This window comes from Condylura cristata, unplaced genomic scaffold (assembly GCF_000260355.1).
Source record: "Condylura cristata isolate star-nosed mole 26May11 unplaced genomic scaffold, ConCri1.0 scaffold00003, whole genome shotgun sequence".
Taxonomy (NCBI): Eukaryota; Metazoa; Chordata; class Mammalia; order Eulipotyphla; family Talpidae; genus Condylura; species Condylura cristata.
In genome coordinates, this window is record NW_004567104.1 from 30,634,931 (window position 1) to 30,651,624 (window position 16,694).

The 16,694-nt window shown below is 33.1% G+C and overlaps 1 protein-coding gene across 5 annotated transcripts in view; it reads left to right on the top strand.

Annotated features, from left to right (window-relative positions):
• Positions 1-16,694, top strand: part of ZNF148 (zinc finger protein 148) — a 108,198-nt gene that overhangs the window by 42,660 nt on the left and 48,844 nt on the right. For all 5 annotated transcript variants that reach the window (XM_004675143.2, XM_012733954.1, XM_012733953.1 and 2 more), the window contains exon 4: positions 5,487-5,835. In XM_004675143.2, the coding sequence (XP_004675200.1) occupies positions 5,503-5,835 (333 nt within the window). In that variant the 5' untranslated portion in view covers positions 5,487-5,502. The remainder of the gene's footprint in view (positions 1-5,486; positions 5,836-16,694) is intronic.

Sequence of the window (16,694 nt, forward strand, 5' to 3'; positions counted from 1 at the left end):
GCCTCTAATTTATATTTTCTTTGAGTACAGCATTGCTATTCAGGTTAAGTGACTAGGGGTTACCTAATCAGTTATAGTTGGGATTGCTTTCACACTTGAACCCGTTTTTCAGTAGAAAAGGATAGAAGGGGGGAATTGAATGGAATAGGAAGCAATATTGTATTGCCCCCTGAAAATTCCTGTTTTACGTTCCAGCTTTTTTGTGGAAGGATGAAAATAGAGGAAGACTAAATGGGAAAAAAAAAATGATGCAGAGTTTAAAGTTATATGTTAAAGGGAAATTAAGGAGAAATTGGCCTGAGCTGGACTCTTTCCTTTTTTTTTTTTTTTTTTCTCTTACCTCTTTGTTCTAGTTTTTAGCAGTCAAGTTCTGCATAACTTGAAGTGCAGGGGCATCATCCCACCTTTAGCTGAAGTAGCCCTCAGACATTGTTCATCTTGTCTTGGCTCTTAACAGTTCTGCCCTTTTAGAAACCCTTTGTCAAGGTTTACAAAATAATGGATCTTCACAAAGAGTTGAGGATGGCTTCTTATTCTACTTAGTCCTCTTTTCCCATTTGGATAAAGACTTCTGGAAGTTCAAGTTAATTTTTTTTCCTTCCAGAATAGTCTTTTATGTAAGTGGCATAATTTAAAAATACATTATTTCTTTCTTTCTCTATCCTGTGTAGTATCCCTAACCCCTGAACTTCCATTAATTGTCTAGACATTTGCATCAAAAAAGCCAGTTCGCTTTTTAAGGGTCCAGTAGGAAGAGACATATAACTACTCACACCCTAGCATTGATTGATTGTATCATTTTACTTTCATTAGACTTGTAAGATCCACCCTGAAAATTTTAAAAGTAGGGAAGGGAAATAGCTTATATTAACTTTTGAGGCTGGACCTTTCCATGTCTTGAAATGGTTTTTCAATATGCTGTGAATCACAGAAGAGCTCTGATTGAGAACACAAAACTTAGAAGGGGGAAAGTGCAGATGATAAGTGCTATTAAGAGAGTCTCACAAACAATAAAATTAACTCTTTTTCTCTGAGTGAGTCTTGTTTAATTTTTTTGGTCCAGTTTATTCTGCCCAGAAACTAGTTGAGCTATATAATTATAGGTATGGTTTACTTTATTTGTCTCTCCCCCCCCCCCATTAGTCTTAAGATCCATACTACCCCTGTTGTAAGATTTAAAAAAAAAAAAAATCAACAAAACCCAACAGGGGTTGGTGTAAAAAAGTAGAAATTCTTTCGTTTCCCAAAGTCCATTACTAAGTTTCTTTCCAGGAAAAAACAAATAAAAAGGCCTCTGCAGAATAACTTAATTGGAGATATTTATCCTTTAAACAGTTATATGTAAAGGATTTTTATATATATCTTAAAATTTTTTTTGAACTTAGTATACTTTTCATCTGGTATGTATAGCTAGCTATCTTTTCCCTTTAATGGCTGAATGTATCCCATTGTATGGTTAAATCATAATTTATGTGCTTTCTGTAAGTGGTTGTTTCGGCTTTTGCAATCATTTCCCATTAAAGGCTTATACCAGATATCTTTGTACATAATCTGTTTGATTTTTATAAATAAGTCCATAGGATTGTGTATACCTTAGCAGTGATGTTGCTGGGTCAAGGGTTTATATAGTTTTCATTTTGATAGATTTTCTAAGGCTCACTTTAAAACATAGTCAGAGCAAGGTCCAGTGGCATTGAAATCTGTGTTGATAATATAGTATTTTCTGGTATTGCCGGGAAATTGTCTCATAGTTAGTTTCTAGGTTAGCCAATTTATCTTGAAAAGTATGACTTAATTTGGGGTCATAGGAAAAAGAGATCATATGTATAAAAGGAGAGAGTAGTTCTTTTTCTGTGTATATGACTTATTTTAAACAATTTTCAAAGGTGTCATTTGTCTCACAGTTAAAGTTTATCTCTACTTTTTATTTATACCTGTTTTATTGAGGTGGCTCCCTTCCTGTTCCAAGTTCTACACTCTGGCGCTTTATTCAGTTCTTCCATTTACCCCCAACTGTTTGCTGACCCCAAAGAACTTTGACTTCTTCAATAACTTGTTTCAACTAATGTTAGGAATAAGTTTAGTAAAAATTGTTTTTTGTTTGCATATGTACATCAGAGAGTAACACAATATTACAGGAACATTTTTAGATAGTATATATATGTGTGTGTGTGTATATATACACTTATATATGGTGTGTGTGTGTATATATATGTATGTGTGTGTGTATATATATATATAAAACTAAATTTTACAGAACTGGTAAGATGCATAACCAAAAATGTTGGCATTAGGGACCACTGGTTTAAGAAGATGAAGACCTTATGTTGGATTAATAAATCATCTTCAACTTTGGATACCTTTTTTTTTAAGTACAAAGTACTTTTAAATTCAGTTTCATTGATCTTTTAATAATGTCTACATTTCCCATACTCTTTGAAAGTTCCTGAGTTATAATGACAGTAGCAATTGTAACAGCAATTGTAAATGATACATAAAGGATGACTTTGTGTATCTTTAATTCCTTTTTGAGTCAGGGGCTTTCCAAATTGTTTTGAGAAAATAGTAAATAGTTTAGAAGAATGGAAATGATTTGATACAGCTTTCCAAAGGAAAGGTCAGAATAAGCAAATTTTAGCCTTGTGGCACTTTTCACTTAGTTGTAGAATAGTTTATTTTTTAAGAAATGTGATTAAACAGAATATTTGAAGAGAGTGGTTATTTAGTGATTTATATAAAATTATTTTAGACTTCAGGTTTGCTGCTTTAAAAAGATTTATGTAAATAAAATCAGATGCTCTGCCGTTTGTAGTATAAGTATTCAAGATATTTCTGGTACCAGGGAGACAAGATTAGCAAATTAGAATTTTTTTTTTCTTAAAGTTGTGCTTAAGTAAAGATATTTCTCTTGATAATAACCTTAGGAAATAAAAGAGTATTTAGATTTCAGTAGTTTCATTATACTTACCTGTTCATTTATTTTTGCTGCTGAAAGCTGTAATCAAAGTAGTAACCACTACTTGATTGATTCAGGAAACAGGCTACACACTGAAACACAGGTGATGCATTTACTAATTGTAAGCCTTTCAGATTGGGAAGGTAGGGCATGTTATTTTATAAATTCTAATAAAAATTGATTAGAAAACTGTACAGTGCTTTGAACTTTAATGTGAAGTTTCTTTGGATGTCATGACTATAATGTTAGTTGCTGCAGTATGAATATACAGCAACGAAAGTTAGAAGGCAGATTCAAAATATTGCCAATTTCTCTATAATAATGGAGAAAGTACTATGATTGTGTCTAGTTCTTAATGTCTTACCCCCTATTAAATATATTTTAAAATGTGCAATAATTTAAGACTGTATTTGTAGTGAAATATTTTATTTCATTTCAAGAGTTAAAAACATAAATAAAATCTTACAGAAAATTTCAGATTAGGCCCTCTCTGGTAGTGCAACAGGTTAGGATGTAGCACTGCAAACTGGCTGCAGTCACTTCAGTACAAATTTGATTCCTGGCCCTGGTGGTGACCCACATGGTGCAACAGATCTCTCCTCTCTCGCCTACTGTTCCCCTCAGCAGTGTACTTCATCAGTCTGCCTACTCTGCTCCCCACTCTGTCTCTGGTGAATCCTCTCACCAGAGAGGACTCAGACCTCTGGCCTTCTGTATATATACAGTTCTATATGTGTAAATAAATAAGTCTTTCCCAAAAAGTATCAGATTAAAGATAAAGATAAATAAAGACACACACAAACACACACACACACATTTAAAATTTATTTTTGCATGTAAGAATGGGAGTGTAGGCCATAGTTGCTGGGATGAGAGGATTCACCAAAGATAGAGTGGGGAGCAAAACAGGTGGGGCTACTGCAATATGCTGCTGAGGGGAGCATCAGTAGAATCAAGAAAGGTGTGCTGTGCCATGTGTGGGGATGGAACTCTGGCAGTCACAGTGCTGAGACTTAACCCCTCAGCTACCAGGGAAGTCACCTAAATATGACAATGTTAATTTTTTTTTTAAAGATTTATTTTGTTTATGTATACAAGAACTGGTATACAAGCCAGAGATGTTGGGGGTGAGTGGATTTACCTGAGACAGTGTGGAGCAGAACAAATAGATAATATACCTACACTGTTGAGGGGAGCAGCAGGCGAGACCGGGGAGATCTGCTGAGCCATGTGGGTCACTTTCCTGGCTGGGGATCGAACTTGTGTTGCAGTGGCTGTGGATAGCTTCATAGTGCTGCACTTCAACCCCTTGCGCCACTAGAGAGGCCCCAATAATGTTAATATTGTTAACTTTTTAGGCAAACCTATGACATTTATATATACACACATGCATATCCCTTTATATCTTGGAATATTTCCCCAGATTTTCAAATATTTATCAAGAATATTTTATATGGGCTATATGGACTTTTTATCTTTCAAGAGACTAATAACTTTCTATTGAAGTATAATAACTGATAGGAACATGCACATATTTCACAGGTGTATATCTTGATATTTTACAAAGTGAACCTACTTGTGCAGCCAGTATCCAGTTCAAGAGAATACATGACCAGCTCCCTAACACCCTTCTTTTTCTTCCTCTTTATTAGCAGCTCCTTCACCAAGGGTAGCCATTATTCTGATGTTATTTTTAAGAAAAACTCTATTGAGATATGTTAAATATAATAAAATTCATCCATAAAATTCAGTAATTTTTAGTTTACCAATAGTTGTGTTGACTATAGTAACGTGTGAATATGTATAAATATATTTTTAACTATTTACTTTTGTTGATTACATAGTATATTTTCAGTATTAGTTATTGTAAGTAATACTAATGTTTTCCATGTATAGTTTTGTATGTGTTTTTTATCTCATTAGTACACATTTCTAAGTATTTAATCACTGGTTCAAAGAATATGTGCATATTTTTGGCTTTTAGCTGTTCGAATCAAAATGTCTTAAAAAGTGGTTGAACTGATTTATAATCCCATACTCACTAGACGAGTGTATTTTTGTTATTTTAACCTTTTCAACATTGGCTAACGTTATGAATTATTATCAGTTCGGTGGATAAAATCTGATTGTTTAATATTTATTTTTTTGATTACTACTGTGACGATTATTTTTTATATTTAGTGACTACTAAATTTCCTTTATGATTTGCCTGACAGTTTCTTTAATGCATGCATTCCTTTTATTTTTTACAGTTAAGACACATATTAAAGATATGGATCTTTAGACTGGCATTACAAATACTTTTTCTCCAATTTAATTAATATCAGACTCATTTTTCATCATGAAAGAGTATAGAGCTTTATGCCTAGTTATCAATAAAAATATGTTAGTAATTTTAAAATGAGGCAATTCTAAATTACATTAAGTTAAATTTTCTATTATGTGTACCTTTCATAATTTGAAATAAAAAAGTCAAGCAAACATGTAAAACTAATTTATTATGCTTTGTTGCCAAACTTGGTCTTTCTAGGCAGTTATACTTAAGCATGAACATTGACGACAAACTGGAAGGATTATTTCTTAAATGTGGCGGCATAGACGAAATGCAGTCTTCCAGGGCAATGGTTGTAATGGGTGGAGTATCTGGCCAGTCTACCGTGTCTGGGGAACTGCAGGAGTCAGTACTTCAAGATCGGAGTATGCCTCACCAGGAGATCCTTGCTGCAGATGAAGTGTTACAAGAAAGTGAAATGAGACAGCAGGATATGATACCACATGATGAACTCATGGTCCATGAGGAGACAGTGAAAAATGATGAAGAGCAAATGGAAACACATGAAAGACTTCCTCAAGGACTACAGTATGCACTTAATGTTCCTGTAAGTAATTCCTTTATAAGATCTTAAACTTATAGTTAGAAATGTAATTTGTTTTGTGTTAAACAGTGCTAGAAGTCATTGAAGGAATCTCAATGTGCTTTAGAGGCTAGATAATTCAAATGGATATTCTTAAATAGATATACTAAATATTGACAGTTAACCATATTTGAAAAAGAAAACCAAGTTTTTGTACAAACTGTTTTAGAAACTTACCTTTTACAGGGTGATGTGTCTTAATTTTTTAAAAAGATACTTTTAAACTTTTGAACATCTCCTTGAAGTGGTAGATACAATGGGTGAGTCTTGAGCATAACTAGGAAGAGATCGTAACACTCAAAGGTTTTTTTCTTCAAATTCTATAACTTCCCCCAATTTTTTCATTATCTTTTTGACATATATCAGCCCTATATTCCTATTTACCGGAAATATTGTGATTCATCACCTAAAGTGTTTTGTTAGTGGACACCTTTATTTTTTTTTTTTTTACCTGATGAGCAATGAAGCTGCAAGCAAATTTTAATCATCTTTCTGTGATCTTAAACCTGGATTCCTTTTAGTACATCTAATATATTGTACTTTTTTTTTTTTTTTTTGCTTCAGGACCTTTGTCTATTATGCTTGTATTATTCCCCTTAATCATACCCTTTCTGTTTTTTAGGAAGCAGATAGTGCTTCACCAGCGGCAGCCTGCCACTTCTGTTCAGTCTAAATTATGTCCCTACTATGGGGACTTGTGATTACTTGTTTAATGTCTGTGTCTACCATCGATTGTAGGTTCTATGAGAGTCTGAATTTTGTCTAATTTCCCATCATAGTCCAGGTGTTGGCATATGATGTGAATGGATAGCACCTTATATTCTGATATATGTGCTTACTGACTTTTACTTAGCGTCGGTAATAGGCTTTTTCTGTTTTTAATAGGCTTTTCTGTTTTTAATCTGTTGATTGATTTGATTTGATGGTTGATAATAACTGGTTTTTGAATACTGAATCAGCCATGCATACCTGGAATAAGTCCCAGTTAGCCATGGTGTATAATTCTTCTTATACATTGTTGGATTCAGTTTGCTACTATTTTGTTGATAGTTTTAGCATCTATATTCATAAGAGATACTGGTCTAGTACTTTTCTTTCTTCTAATATCTTTGTCTTGTTTTGATAGAGAGCAATCCTAGGATGAATTAGGAATATTCTCTCTGCTTCTGTCTCTGGAAGAGATTGTAGAGAATTGGTGTAATTTACATTTTCTCTCTTTTCCCTTAAACTGGCTAACCTCTTTCTTATTTTTTAACCCTTTTAATTTTTAAGCATGCAGGTCAGTAATGCTAACTATTCACATTGGTAATACAACAGATCTATACAAGTATTTCTTCAGGCAAAACTGATCCTACAATTGATTAGTTTGACATTTCTCTTTCCCCCAGTAGTGGCTTGTCGATTTTTTTTTGATATTTCCAAAGAACTAGCTTTTGATTTTGTTGACAGTCTCTGTTCTAGTTTTCAATTTTATGGATTCATGCCATGATTTCTGTCATTTCCCCTTTTTCTGCCTATCTTAGCTTTAATTTGTGCACTCTCTTCTTTATAGTTTTCCTAAGGTAGAAGTTTAGGTGATTGATTTAGTCTTTGTTCTTTTCTAAATGCACTCAGTGTTATCAGTTTCTCTGTAAAAATTGCTTTCTCCACATCCCACAGATTTTGATAAGTTGTATTTTTATTTATGTTAGTTCATTATATTCTTTAATTTTTCTTGAGAGCTCTTCTTTGATCATTGTCTTTGTTTGAAATGTGTTGTTTAATCTTAAAGTATTTGGGCATTTTCCAGCTCTTTTTCTGTTCTATTTTAACTCTATTGTAGTTTGAGAGCATGTATGATTTCTGTTCTTTAAGATTTGTTAATGAATTTTATGTGCCTGAATGTGATCTATCTTGGTGGATGCTCCATCCAGTTAAGTTTAGAGTGAGTGTTTTGCTGTGACTGGGTGAAATAATGTATAGATTGCAATAGCTTTTATGGGGGGGAGGGGAGCTATAACCTGAATCTTTTCTAATTTCCATTTCAGGTTTTTTCTATACTTAATTTTCAAAACTTAGATTTGTATTTCTTACTCCTTAACTAAAAATTTTCTGTGATTCCCCTGTTGCCAGACAGCTAAAGCATAATATTTTGCATGGATTTTTACATAATCAGGTCTCAACTTATAGAGCCCTTTAATAGTCCTTCCTTCCCCTGCCCCCTCAGACCTTGAGCATCCTAAATTAGTAAATTGCCCAGGTCTACTATTTTTCTATTATTTCTAAATGTACTGTATATATTTGTGATATTTTTTGTTTGACAGTCTTCCTACTGCTACCCTTCCCACCCTCTCTGGCCAATCTTACAAACTTAACTCTGCACTTCCTTACTTGTAAGACTGTAAACTTTCTTTTCTGAATTTCATCATTTAGCTTTGCTTTCTTAATACCTGGGCTATAGTAGGCAAATACTTTTGTGAAAAATACCTATTTTTTTTTTAAATTGAGGAAGCTTTTAAAGAGCCAAGTACTCAGTTCCTAAGGTTGTGATTAGTTCACTGTTGATAGCTGCACAAACTGGTATAATCCATAGTACATCAATTTGTAGAATATTTTTGACATAAAGTTTCTTTGCATACTTCTCAATCAATTCCCTCTAAAATAATTGTTCTGATTCCCCTGCCCCCCATTATAGTTGGTATTGTTTTCTGAGAATTTCTTTAAAATGGCATGTGTACATGGTGAGTGTAGAAATTGCCTTGTTCTCAAACTTAAGGGGACTGCATTCAGTCTTACGCCATTAAGAATTTTTTTATCTGTAGGTTTTTCATAAATGATCTTTATAAGGTTGATGAAGTTTTCTTTCTAGCTTACTGAGCTCTTTTGTTTAACTCAGAATGAATATATAATATCATTAAGTGCCTTTTCTACATCTGTTAGATGATCATATGAATTTTTTCCACTACTTAGAGTGAATTACTTTGATGTTGAATTGACCTTGTGTTCCTGAAATAAAATCACACTTAGGTATGATATGTTATCCTTTTTTATATGTTTTTGGATTTAATTTATTAATTTTTTTATGAGTGATTATTTACTTCTCTTGTAGTCACTTTTGGGTATACTGACTTTATTTTGAAGGATTACGAAGATTTTCTTCCTTTATTTTCTGAGTTTGTATGAGATAGATATTATTTCTGCCTTCCATGTTTAATATCCTTTATTAAGCTGGGCCTGAGTTTTGGTGGGAAACCTTTTAGTTCCAGATTTGTTTTTAAAACATATGTTAAGGCCACTCATTTAAAATTGTTATCTTGATCAGTTTGTTAAATTGTGTTTTTCAAGGAATTTATCGATTCCCTCTTGGGTAATTAGTTAGAATTTTAATTTTTTTATTCTTGTAGTAGCTAAAGGAATAATAATGATTGCTTCTTTGTCATGTCTAGTAGTGGTGATTTGTTTTTTTCTTGATTTGTACAGCTAGAGTTTTGCCAATTTTATTGGTTTCCTCAAAGAATCTAGTTCTGGTTACTATTTTCTTTTTAACTTCCATTTATCTTATACTCTTTCTTTTTTTTTTTTAAAGATTTACTTATTTATTATACTTACAGAACTGGGGTACAAGCCAGAGGTGTACCTGTGAGAGGACTTTACCAGAGACAGAGTGGGAAGCAGAATAGGCAGATTGACAAAGTACTGCTGAGGGGAACAGCTGGCGGGTCAGGAGAGGTCTGCCGCACCATGTGGATCACCTTCCTGGCCAGGGATTGAACTTGTGCTATAGTGACTTTGGAAAGCTTCATAAATGCAGTGCTTTAACCCGTTGCACCACCAGGGAGAACCCTTACTTTCTTTTTTAATTTGCTCTTTTTTTCTGTAACTTTTTAAAGTAGATGGTAAGATGACTGGTTTAGTCCTACATGTTTTAGCTGTAAGCATATGAAGCTCTAAATTCTTAAGTTCCTTTCAATTTGTTTTTGAAAAGTGAATTCATTAGTATTGTTTTTGCCTAATTTCTGAATATTTTGAAATTTTCTAGATATTATTTTGTCATTGATATTTATTGTGGTCAGAGGATGTGTCTTTAAATGATTTCTGCTCTTTCACATTTATTGAGATTTGTTTTTAGGCCCAACATATGATTTTGTTGATGAATATTCTAGAGTCATTTGAGAAGAATATACATTACTGGATTGGTTGGTGGGTTATTTTGTAAATGTTAATTAACCAGGTGAATTTGGCTAGCTATGTTCTCCAGCTTTTATATGTCCTTATTGATCTATAGTCGACCCTTCAACAGCACAGGGTATTTAGACACTCATACCACATAGTTAAATCTATGTATGACTTTTGGCTCCCCCACAACTTTACTAAGTAGTTAGCTATTGACCAGAAATCCTACTTAAAGCATAAGGTTGGTTAGTACATATTTTGTATGTTAAAGGTATTATATACTATATTCTTAAAAAAATGTAAGCTAGAGTAAAGGCAGTGTTAATCCTAAGGAAAGAAAATAATATTTATGCTACTATACTGAATTTAGCAGTACCACCAGTTTACCTTGTCTGTTTACAAGAAAATTTGAACCTAGGTGGAAGTGAACAGTTCAAACCCTTTGTTCAGTGGTCAGCTCTGCTTCTCCAGCAGTTCAGGTTTGTTTGGAAAAAGACATAGCTTAAAGTTATGTTGTTTTAATAGTTGTTCTTTTTTGGGTTTTAGTCTTGGTTAATTCCTGCCTTTAAAATTTTATGGCCAGAACTCAAGAATTACACACATTTGTAAAATGTCTGTTAGTTTTTGCTTACACGATTTTTTTCACTTTTAATTAGATTTCATTTATTATCTTTGGTGAGGATATTGTAGAAGTTTGTGCTTGCACGATTTTTTTCACTTTCAATTAGATTTCATTTATTATCTTTGGTGAGGATATTGTAGAAGTCAGACTGTATTCTTTGCCCATTACATTCGTATAGATGACACATGCTTTTGTATTTGCTTCATTCTGATGATAATTCACTTTGATCAATTGAGTATGGTAGGTTCTACCAGGTTTTGCTGTTGAGGATTACCCTCATCCTTAACCACTCTCTGAGTTGTAGTTATTCATGTGTATCATTATAGACTTAGTTTTATTTACTAGATTACTGTGATTACATTAATGCTGTCTAAGATGTAGCCATCTGGAGTCTCTTCAGGCAGGCCTGTTGTATGGTCTTTTGAAATGCTCCATCAGTCTTGAAATACTTCTTGCCTTCTGTCATGGGTTGTGCTGTTCACTGATGCTAGGTATAGCTGCTTCCATTGGACAAAGTCAGAAAATATGTATATAATTAATTTTACACCTAAACATTTATACCTATAATTAATTCCATATGGATTTATTAGTATTGAAATCTCTGCACTTACACCTCTGTAGTTCATTACCAAAGAATGCATTTTGATTTTCTCCCTTTTGTATTTTATAACTTCTGTCTTAGAGAAACCTTACTTTCTCTACCCTTAATATATTTCTTTAATTGATTAGACACTCCCTACCCTACTCACACCTTCCCTGTATGTAGCTGTTTTTCCTGTAGTACCACCCAGCTTCCCATGTACATGCCTTCTTCACTCTTCCCATGATTTTGTACTCCATGGCAGTGCATGCCACCTCCTGTCCCATGCTTATGCTTTTACAGCTTATACTGTACTAATGGAGCTCTCTATACTCCGCTGGTGTTTATACTTTTCTTTGATTTGTTCCTTGCCCCACTTAGCTTCTGACACACTGTTTCTTTAAGAATGTGGACCCTTCTCTGTGTTACTTAGACTTTGACACCTTATATTGAGCTGCTCTTCTCTGAAGAACCTTCTTACCCTGCTTACATGCTGACAGCTTTTTTCATTGGAATGAAGATGTCCACTTCATGCCCTCCCCTGAAGATGCCCTCTCTTCATCCTCTCTGAAAGCTAATACTTTAACTCCACCATATGGCTTTGGGAGTGAATGGCCCATGGATAGGAAAGTGAAGGAGCAAAATTGTCCTCTAACTTTGTAATAAACTTTTAACTTTGAAATTGTATGGATTTATAGGTAATTAGAAAAGTAATGTAGAGGTTCATGTGCCCTTCACCACCTTCCCCTTAGTGGTTACGTATTGTATACATACTGCTCAAAATCTGGAAAGTGACACTGCTATAATATGTCCAGAATTTGTATACTTTGTCACACATGTAGATATATGTAACCACCTAACAATCAAGATATGGAACTTATTTATCATAACAAAAATCTCCTTAGTACTACCCTTTTGAAGTCAGCCTTTTCTTATCCTCCCACCATTCCTAACCTCTGATTATTTTACCCCCAATCTGCTTTCCTGCTTTGTAATTTGTAATTTTGAGAATTCTATCAGTGGAATCATCCTTTCAGTATATGACCTTTTGGGATTGGCTTCTTTTACTTACCATGGTGCCTTTGAGAGTCAGGCAAGTAGTGCCTTCCTTTTATTACAGAGTAGTACTCCATGGTATTCAACCACCTGCTGCATTTAGGGACACTGTCATTGTTGGTTATTACAAATAAAGCTGCTATGAACATTTATTTGTAGGTCAGGTTGTACAGATCCCCCAAATAAATATTCTAACATACCCCTACCTACAGAATCATTCATTCCAAAAACATTTGATATGTATAATTTTGATATGCATTCCATGCCATAAGATCTTACTGCTTTTTATCTACTCTTTTCACCTACTAGCATATTTTGAAGTGTTCTCAACTCCTTTAATACTTCAGCTTGATAATCCACATTTACAGGTAATCCATAGTTAAGTCCTGTTACTTACTACTAGTACCAAATGGACTGAATTTAAGATTTATGTAACATTCTTCTGTATAGTTGAACATAACAAATAGGAGAAATTCTGTCTCTTACTTATGCATACCTGCAGGTACGACAGAGTGATGTGGGACAGGTATTAGAATCATGAGTATAAAATAACTTTATAAAGAGGGAATATACATCTAGAATAGTATGATGTAGGACCCCAAAAGTTTGAAAACTTAATACCGGTCTGTCCTTTCATCCTTTCTAAATTGTGTGCTTTAAAAATCAGTAAGTTGGCCCTCCCTGGTGGCGCAGAAGGTTAAAGCACAGCACAAAGAGGCTGAGGCCACTTCAGCATGAGTTCAATCCCCGCCCCGGAGGTGATAAATATGGCACGGCAGACCTTTCCTGACCCGCCTACTGCTCCCCTCAGCAGTGTACTTCATCGATCTGCCTGTTCTGCTCTCCACTCTGTCTCTGGTGAAGCCTCTCACTGCACCTACACCTCTGCCTTATACCCCAGTTCTGTATGCATAAATAAATCTTTTTTAAAAAATTGTTAAGTCACAGAACTTATTTTCACATTAGCATTATTTGTTAATAAATTGAGTTTCCTTAAATTTTATCAGTTTTGGTTTACAACTTACATAAACTCTTTAATGTTTAGTTACATTAAGGTAAGAGTTCTTTTTTTTTTAGGTAAGAGTTCTTTATTTGTGATAACTGCTAGTTTTCAGGATTTCTACTGTAAATATTCAGCTCAGTGTGCCTTGCATTTTCAAAATCAGTGTATGTGCTATTAACTTTTGAATGTTTATAGCTTACTCACTAGAGCTTTATTTACTATACATTAGAAGTTTAAAGGTAATATTTCAATTTCTTTGTCACATTTAAGTACTTAAAATGTGAATGGTGGCTTTTGTATTGGACAACATAGATAATGAACATCTTTGCTTTTGCAGAAAGTTTTATTGGATGGCATTGTGTTAGGAAAGTTTCTCAAATCAGAAAATAAAGTTTATTTCCAGAAATTTGACAAAATAGTAATTTGGTTTATCCACATCCAATCAAGAGGAATTGGGAAATCATAATGTTTTGTGGTCTTTATTTTTCCAGTCTGATGAAAGCGTATTGAAAACTAAAGACATATCTCTGTTAACAAAATGAAGCAATTTGTAATTCATTTGTAATTTGTAATTCATAATGATACTTGCTGTATTTGTCTTTATAAAACTTGTATCACTTGAGCAAAAGGATTTTATAGACTAGGAACTATTAAAAACCATGTTCTAATCATATACTGGTATAATGTAAAGTATCTCAGGTATTTTATTTTAATTCCTAAAAAAATATACTTCAGCATTTGTGTAGAATTTTTTTAGCCATGGTTTTTTGTGCTATAAAACATATAATAAAATTGAAAGCATAATTTTATCCATTTCATACTTATGATTATCTTATTTCATGACATAGGAATCTCAAGCTATATTTGGCTACTGGTATAAGACCTCTGTTTTACTTTTTAAATTTTAAATTTCCTTGAACTCTGCCATTAGTTTAAGAAAGATTGGATAGATATTTTCCAAAATAGCTTTTGCTCTGGTCAGTAAAAACCTGATGTGCTCATTCTAGGAATTTGAATATATTCTTGTTATGGGTGACTTTCCCCTTCCTGTTAAAAGAATTATTTTACCCATTTCAATAATTTTGAGATAATTACTATTTTTGTCACATATTTTATACTCTAGCTTAATTGAAGAAATGGATTGCATTTATTGGTAATAAATGATCCTTTATACTTATCTACAGGTTGACAAGTCTGTTTGTTTTTTTATTTATTTGCTCAAATAGCTGTTGTTTCTTCCTCTTTGACAAACTCCCAACTTGTTATTCATTTATAATATATACTTTCCAGCAAGGTCATTTATTAGTTAGTCATTTATGCCATTGAATTTATTTTAAAGTTCATGTGAGGGATTCAGAAGTAGATTTGTCATGTTCTTTGGATGCCAGCTCCTTGTCTTTTAAAGAAGTACCTTTTTTTTTTTTTCCCCATAAGCATACTCTTTGCATAACAACTAACAGGTATACTAGTTGAACTCCTTTTGAGGAGACTAGATGGAAACATTAGTTCTCTAGGTTTCTTTTAAACAAGCTTTTACTCCCATGCTCTTGTGACTTTTGGGAAATTGTAACCTATGTATTAGGAATCAGTAGTTGAACAGAAAGCATAGGCTTAGCTTGGTGAGGGTCATGCCATATTAGTTGTTGCGTTCAGTTCATCTAGTAAGTAGATGAATCAAAGTATCTCTTGATTGTTTTAGGGAACTAACCTGTTGATAAAATGCTTTACTTCACTATCCTCCCATGCTTCTTAAAGTTGTTTGACCCAAACTACCACATTTTTCCCCTTTGACAAATAGATCGTTCTAGATAACTTTAATAATGTAGTTAGTCTCCTAACACTTTTAATACTTTGTCTAATCTCTGATTGATTGGTGTGTGGTACTGAGTGAAAGTTTATTTTCTTAGATCAGTAGTGTACAAATTGGAAACTATTATGGGAAAACCAGTGAATGGGCCACTCTAGTTAGATCAGTCTCAGAGATGTCTACTTTGTGTTCCCCTCCCAATAATTATATGATACAGTTTATTATAAAAGGGCTAAATAATCATTGTAAGAAAACAAAACACAAAATAGTATAGAAAAGCTAATTAAAGTTCCTTGTTTTCAATATTTGTCTGCCCTAATTCCAGAGATACAACTCTTAATATTGATATTGTTACAGGAAATTTTTAATTATAAACAAATGTAGAGGTTGTTTGTATGTCTTATGTTTTGTGAATGTGACCTAGTTTGTTAAAATGTACATATTTTTTACATAAAGTAGATAATGCTGTGTTTACATGCTTTTGAAATTTGCACCATTCCTTTCATTTACTATATCATACAGAAATTTCCCTGTTTTTGCATATGAAATAGACCTCTTTATTTTAAAGGCTGATTAAATGGTATATCCCATTGGTGGATATTTACATTATTACTAGATTTGTTTAGGTTAAATAATGGTGAGAGAATTGTTAGTATGAATGCATGTATGCATGAATGTATGTGTAGATACGCACATAAACCACAAACATGTTCCTTATAACCATGTTTATATAGCTGCATATTTGTACACTGTTTTTCTGGGTGTATGCCTTTTTACTGAAATATAACATTCATATAAATAAAAGTACAGAAATTACAAGGGGTGAATTTCTTTAAAAGTGAACATACTTTTGTAAAAAGCCCCCAGGTCAAGACAGGACATAACCAGCATTCTCAAAGCCCTCCCTCCTTCTCTTTTTCTTTGGAAGCCCTCCTCTAATTCCTGAAGATAATCACTACCCTCATGCTATTATCATAGTCTATTAGATTTTATCTAATTTTGAATTAATATAAATAGAATCATGTAGTATTTCTTTGTTTTAATGTTGTTCTTGAGATAGGTTCATGTTACTGCATGTAGCAGTAGTTTATTCTCATTTCTGTATAGTTGTCAGTTTTGTGCATATGTAAAAAAAATACTCATATATAGTATAATAACATTTTAGATTGTTCCTAGATGTTGGCAGTTATGAAAAGTGTTACTGTGAATATTTTTGGATTCGTCTTTTTGGTGCATGTATATGTTCATTTCTGATGGTTATATACTTAGGGTAGAACGTGCTGAGTATGTATATGTTCAGTTTTAGTAGACAATATCAAAGTTTTTTGAAATAGTTTTGCTAATTTATATTAATTGCCCTTTATCTTTCATAATTTTTTTATTGTCAGTCCTTTTAATTTTAACTGTTTTTGTTGTTCGGTAGTTAGAGTGAAATGTGATTTATTTTGCATTTCACTGATAACTTATGAAATACTGAGTATCTTTTCCTGTTTTTTGACAATTTCCTGTTACATTGTTCTTTTGCAGATTTGTAGTAATTTATCTAGTTCTTGGAGATAATCTTCTTTACTCTGATTTGTCTTTTTACTTTTTTGATAAACAA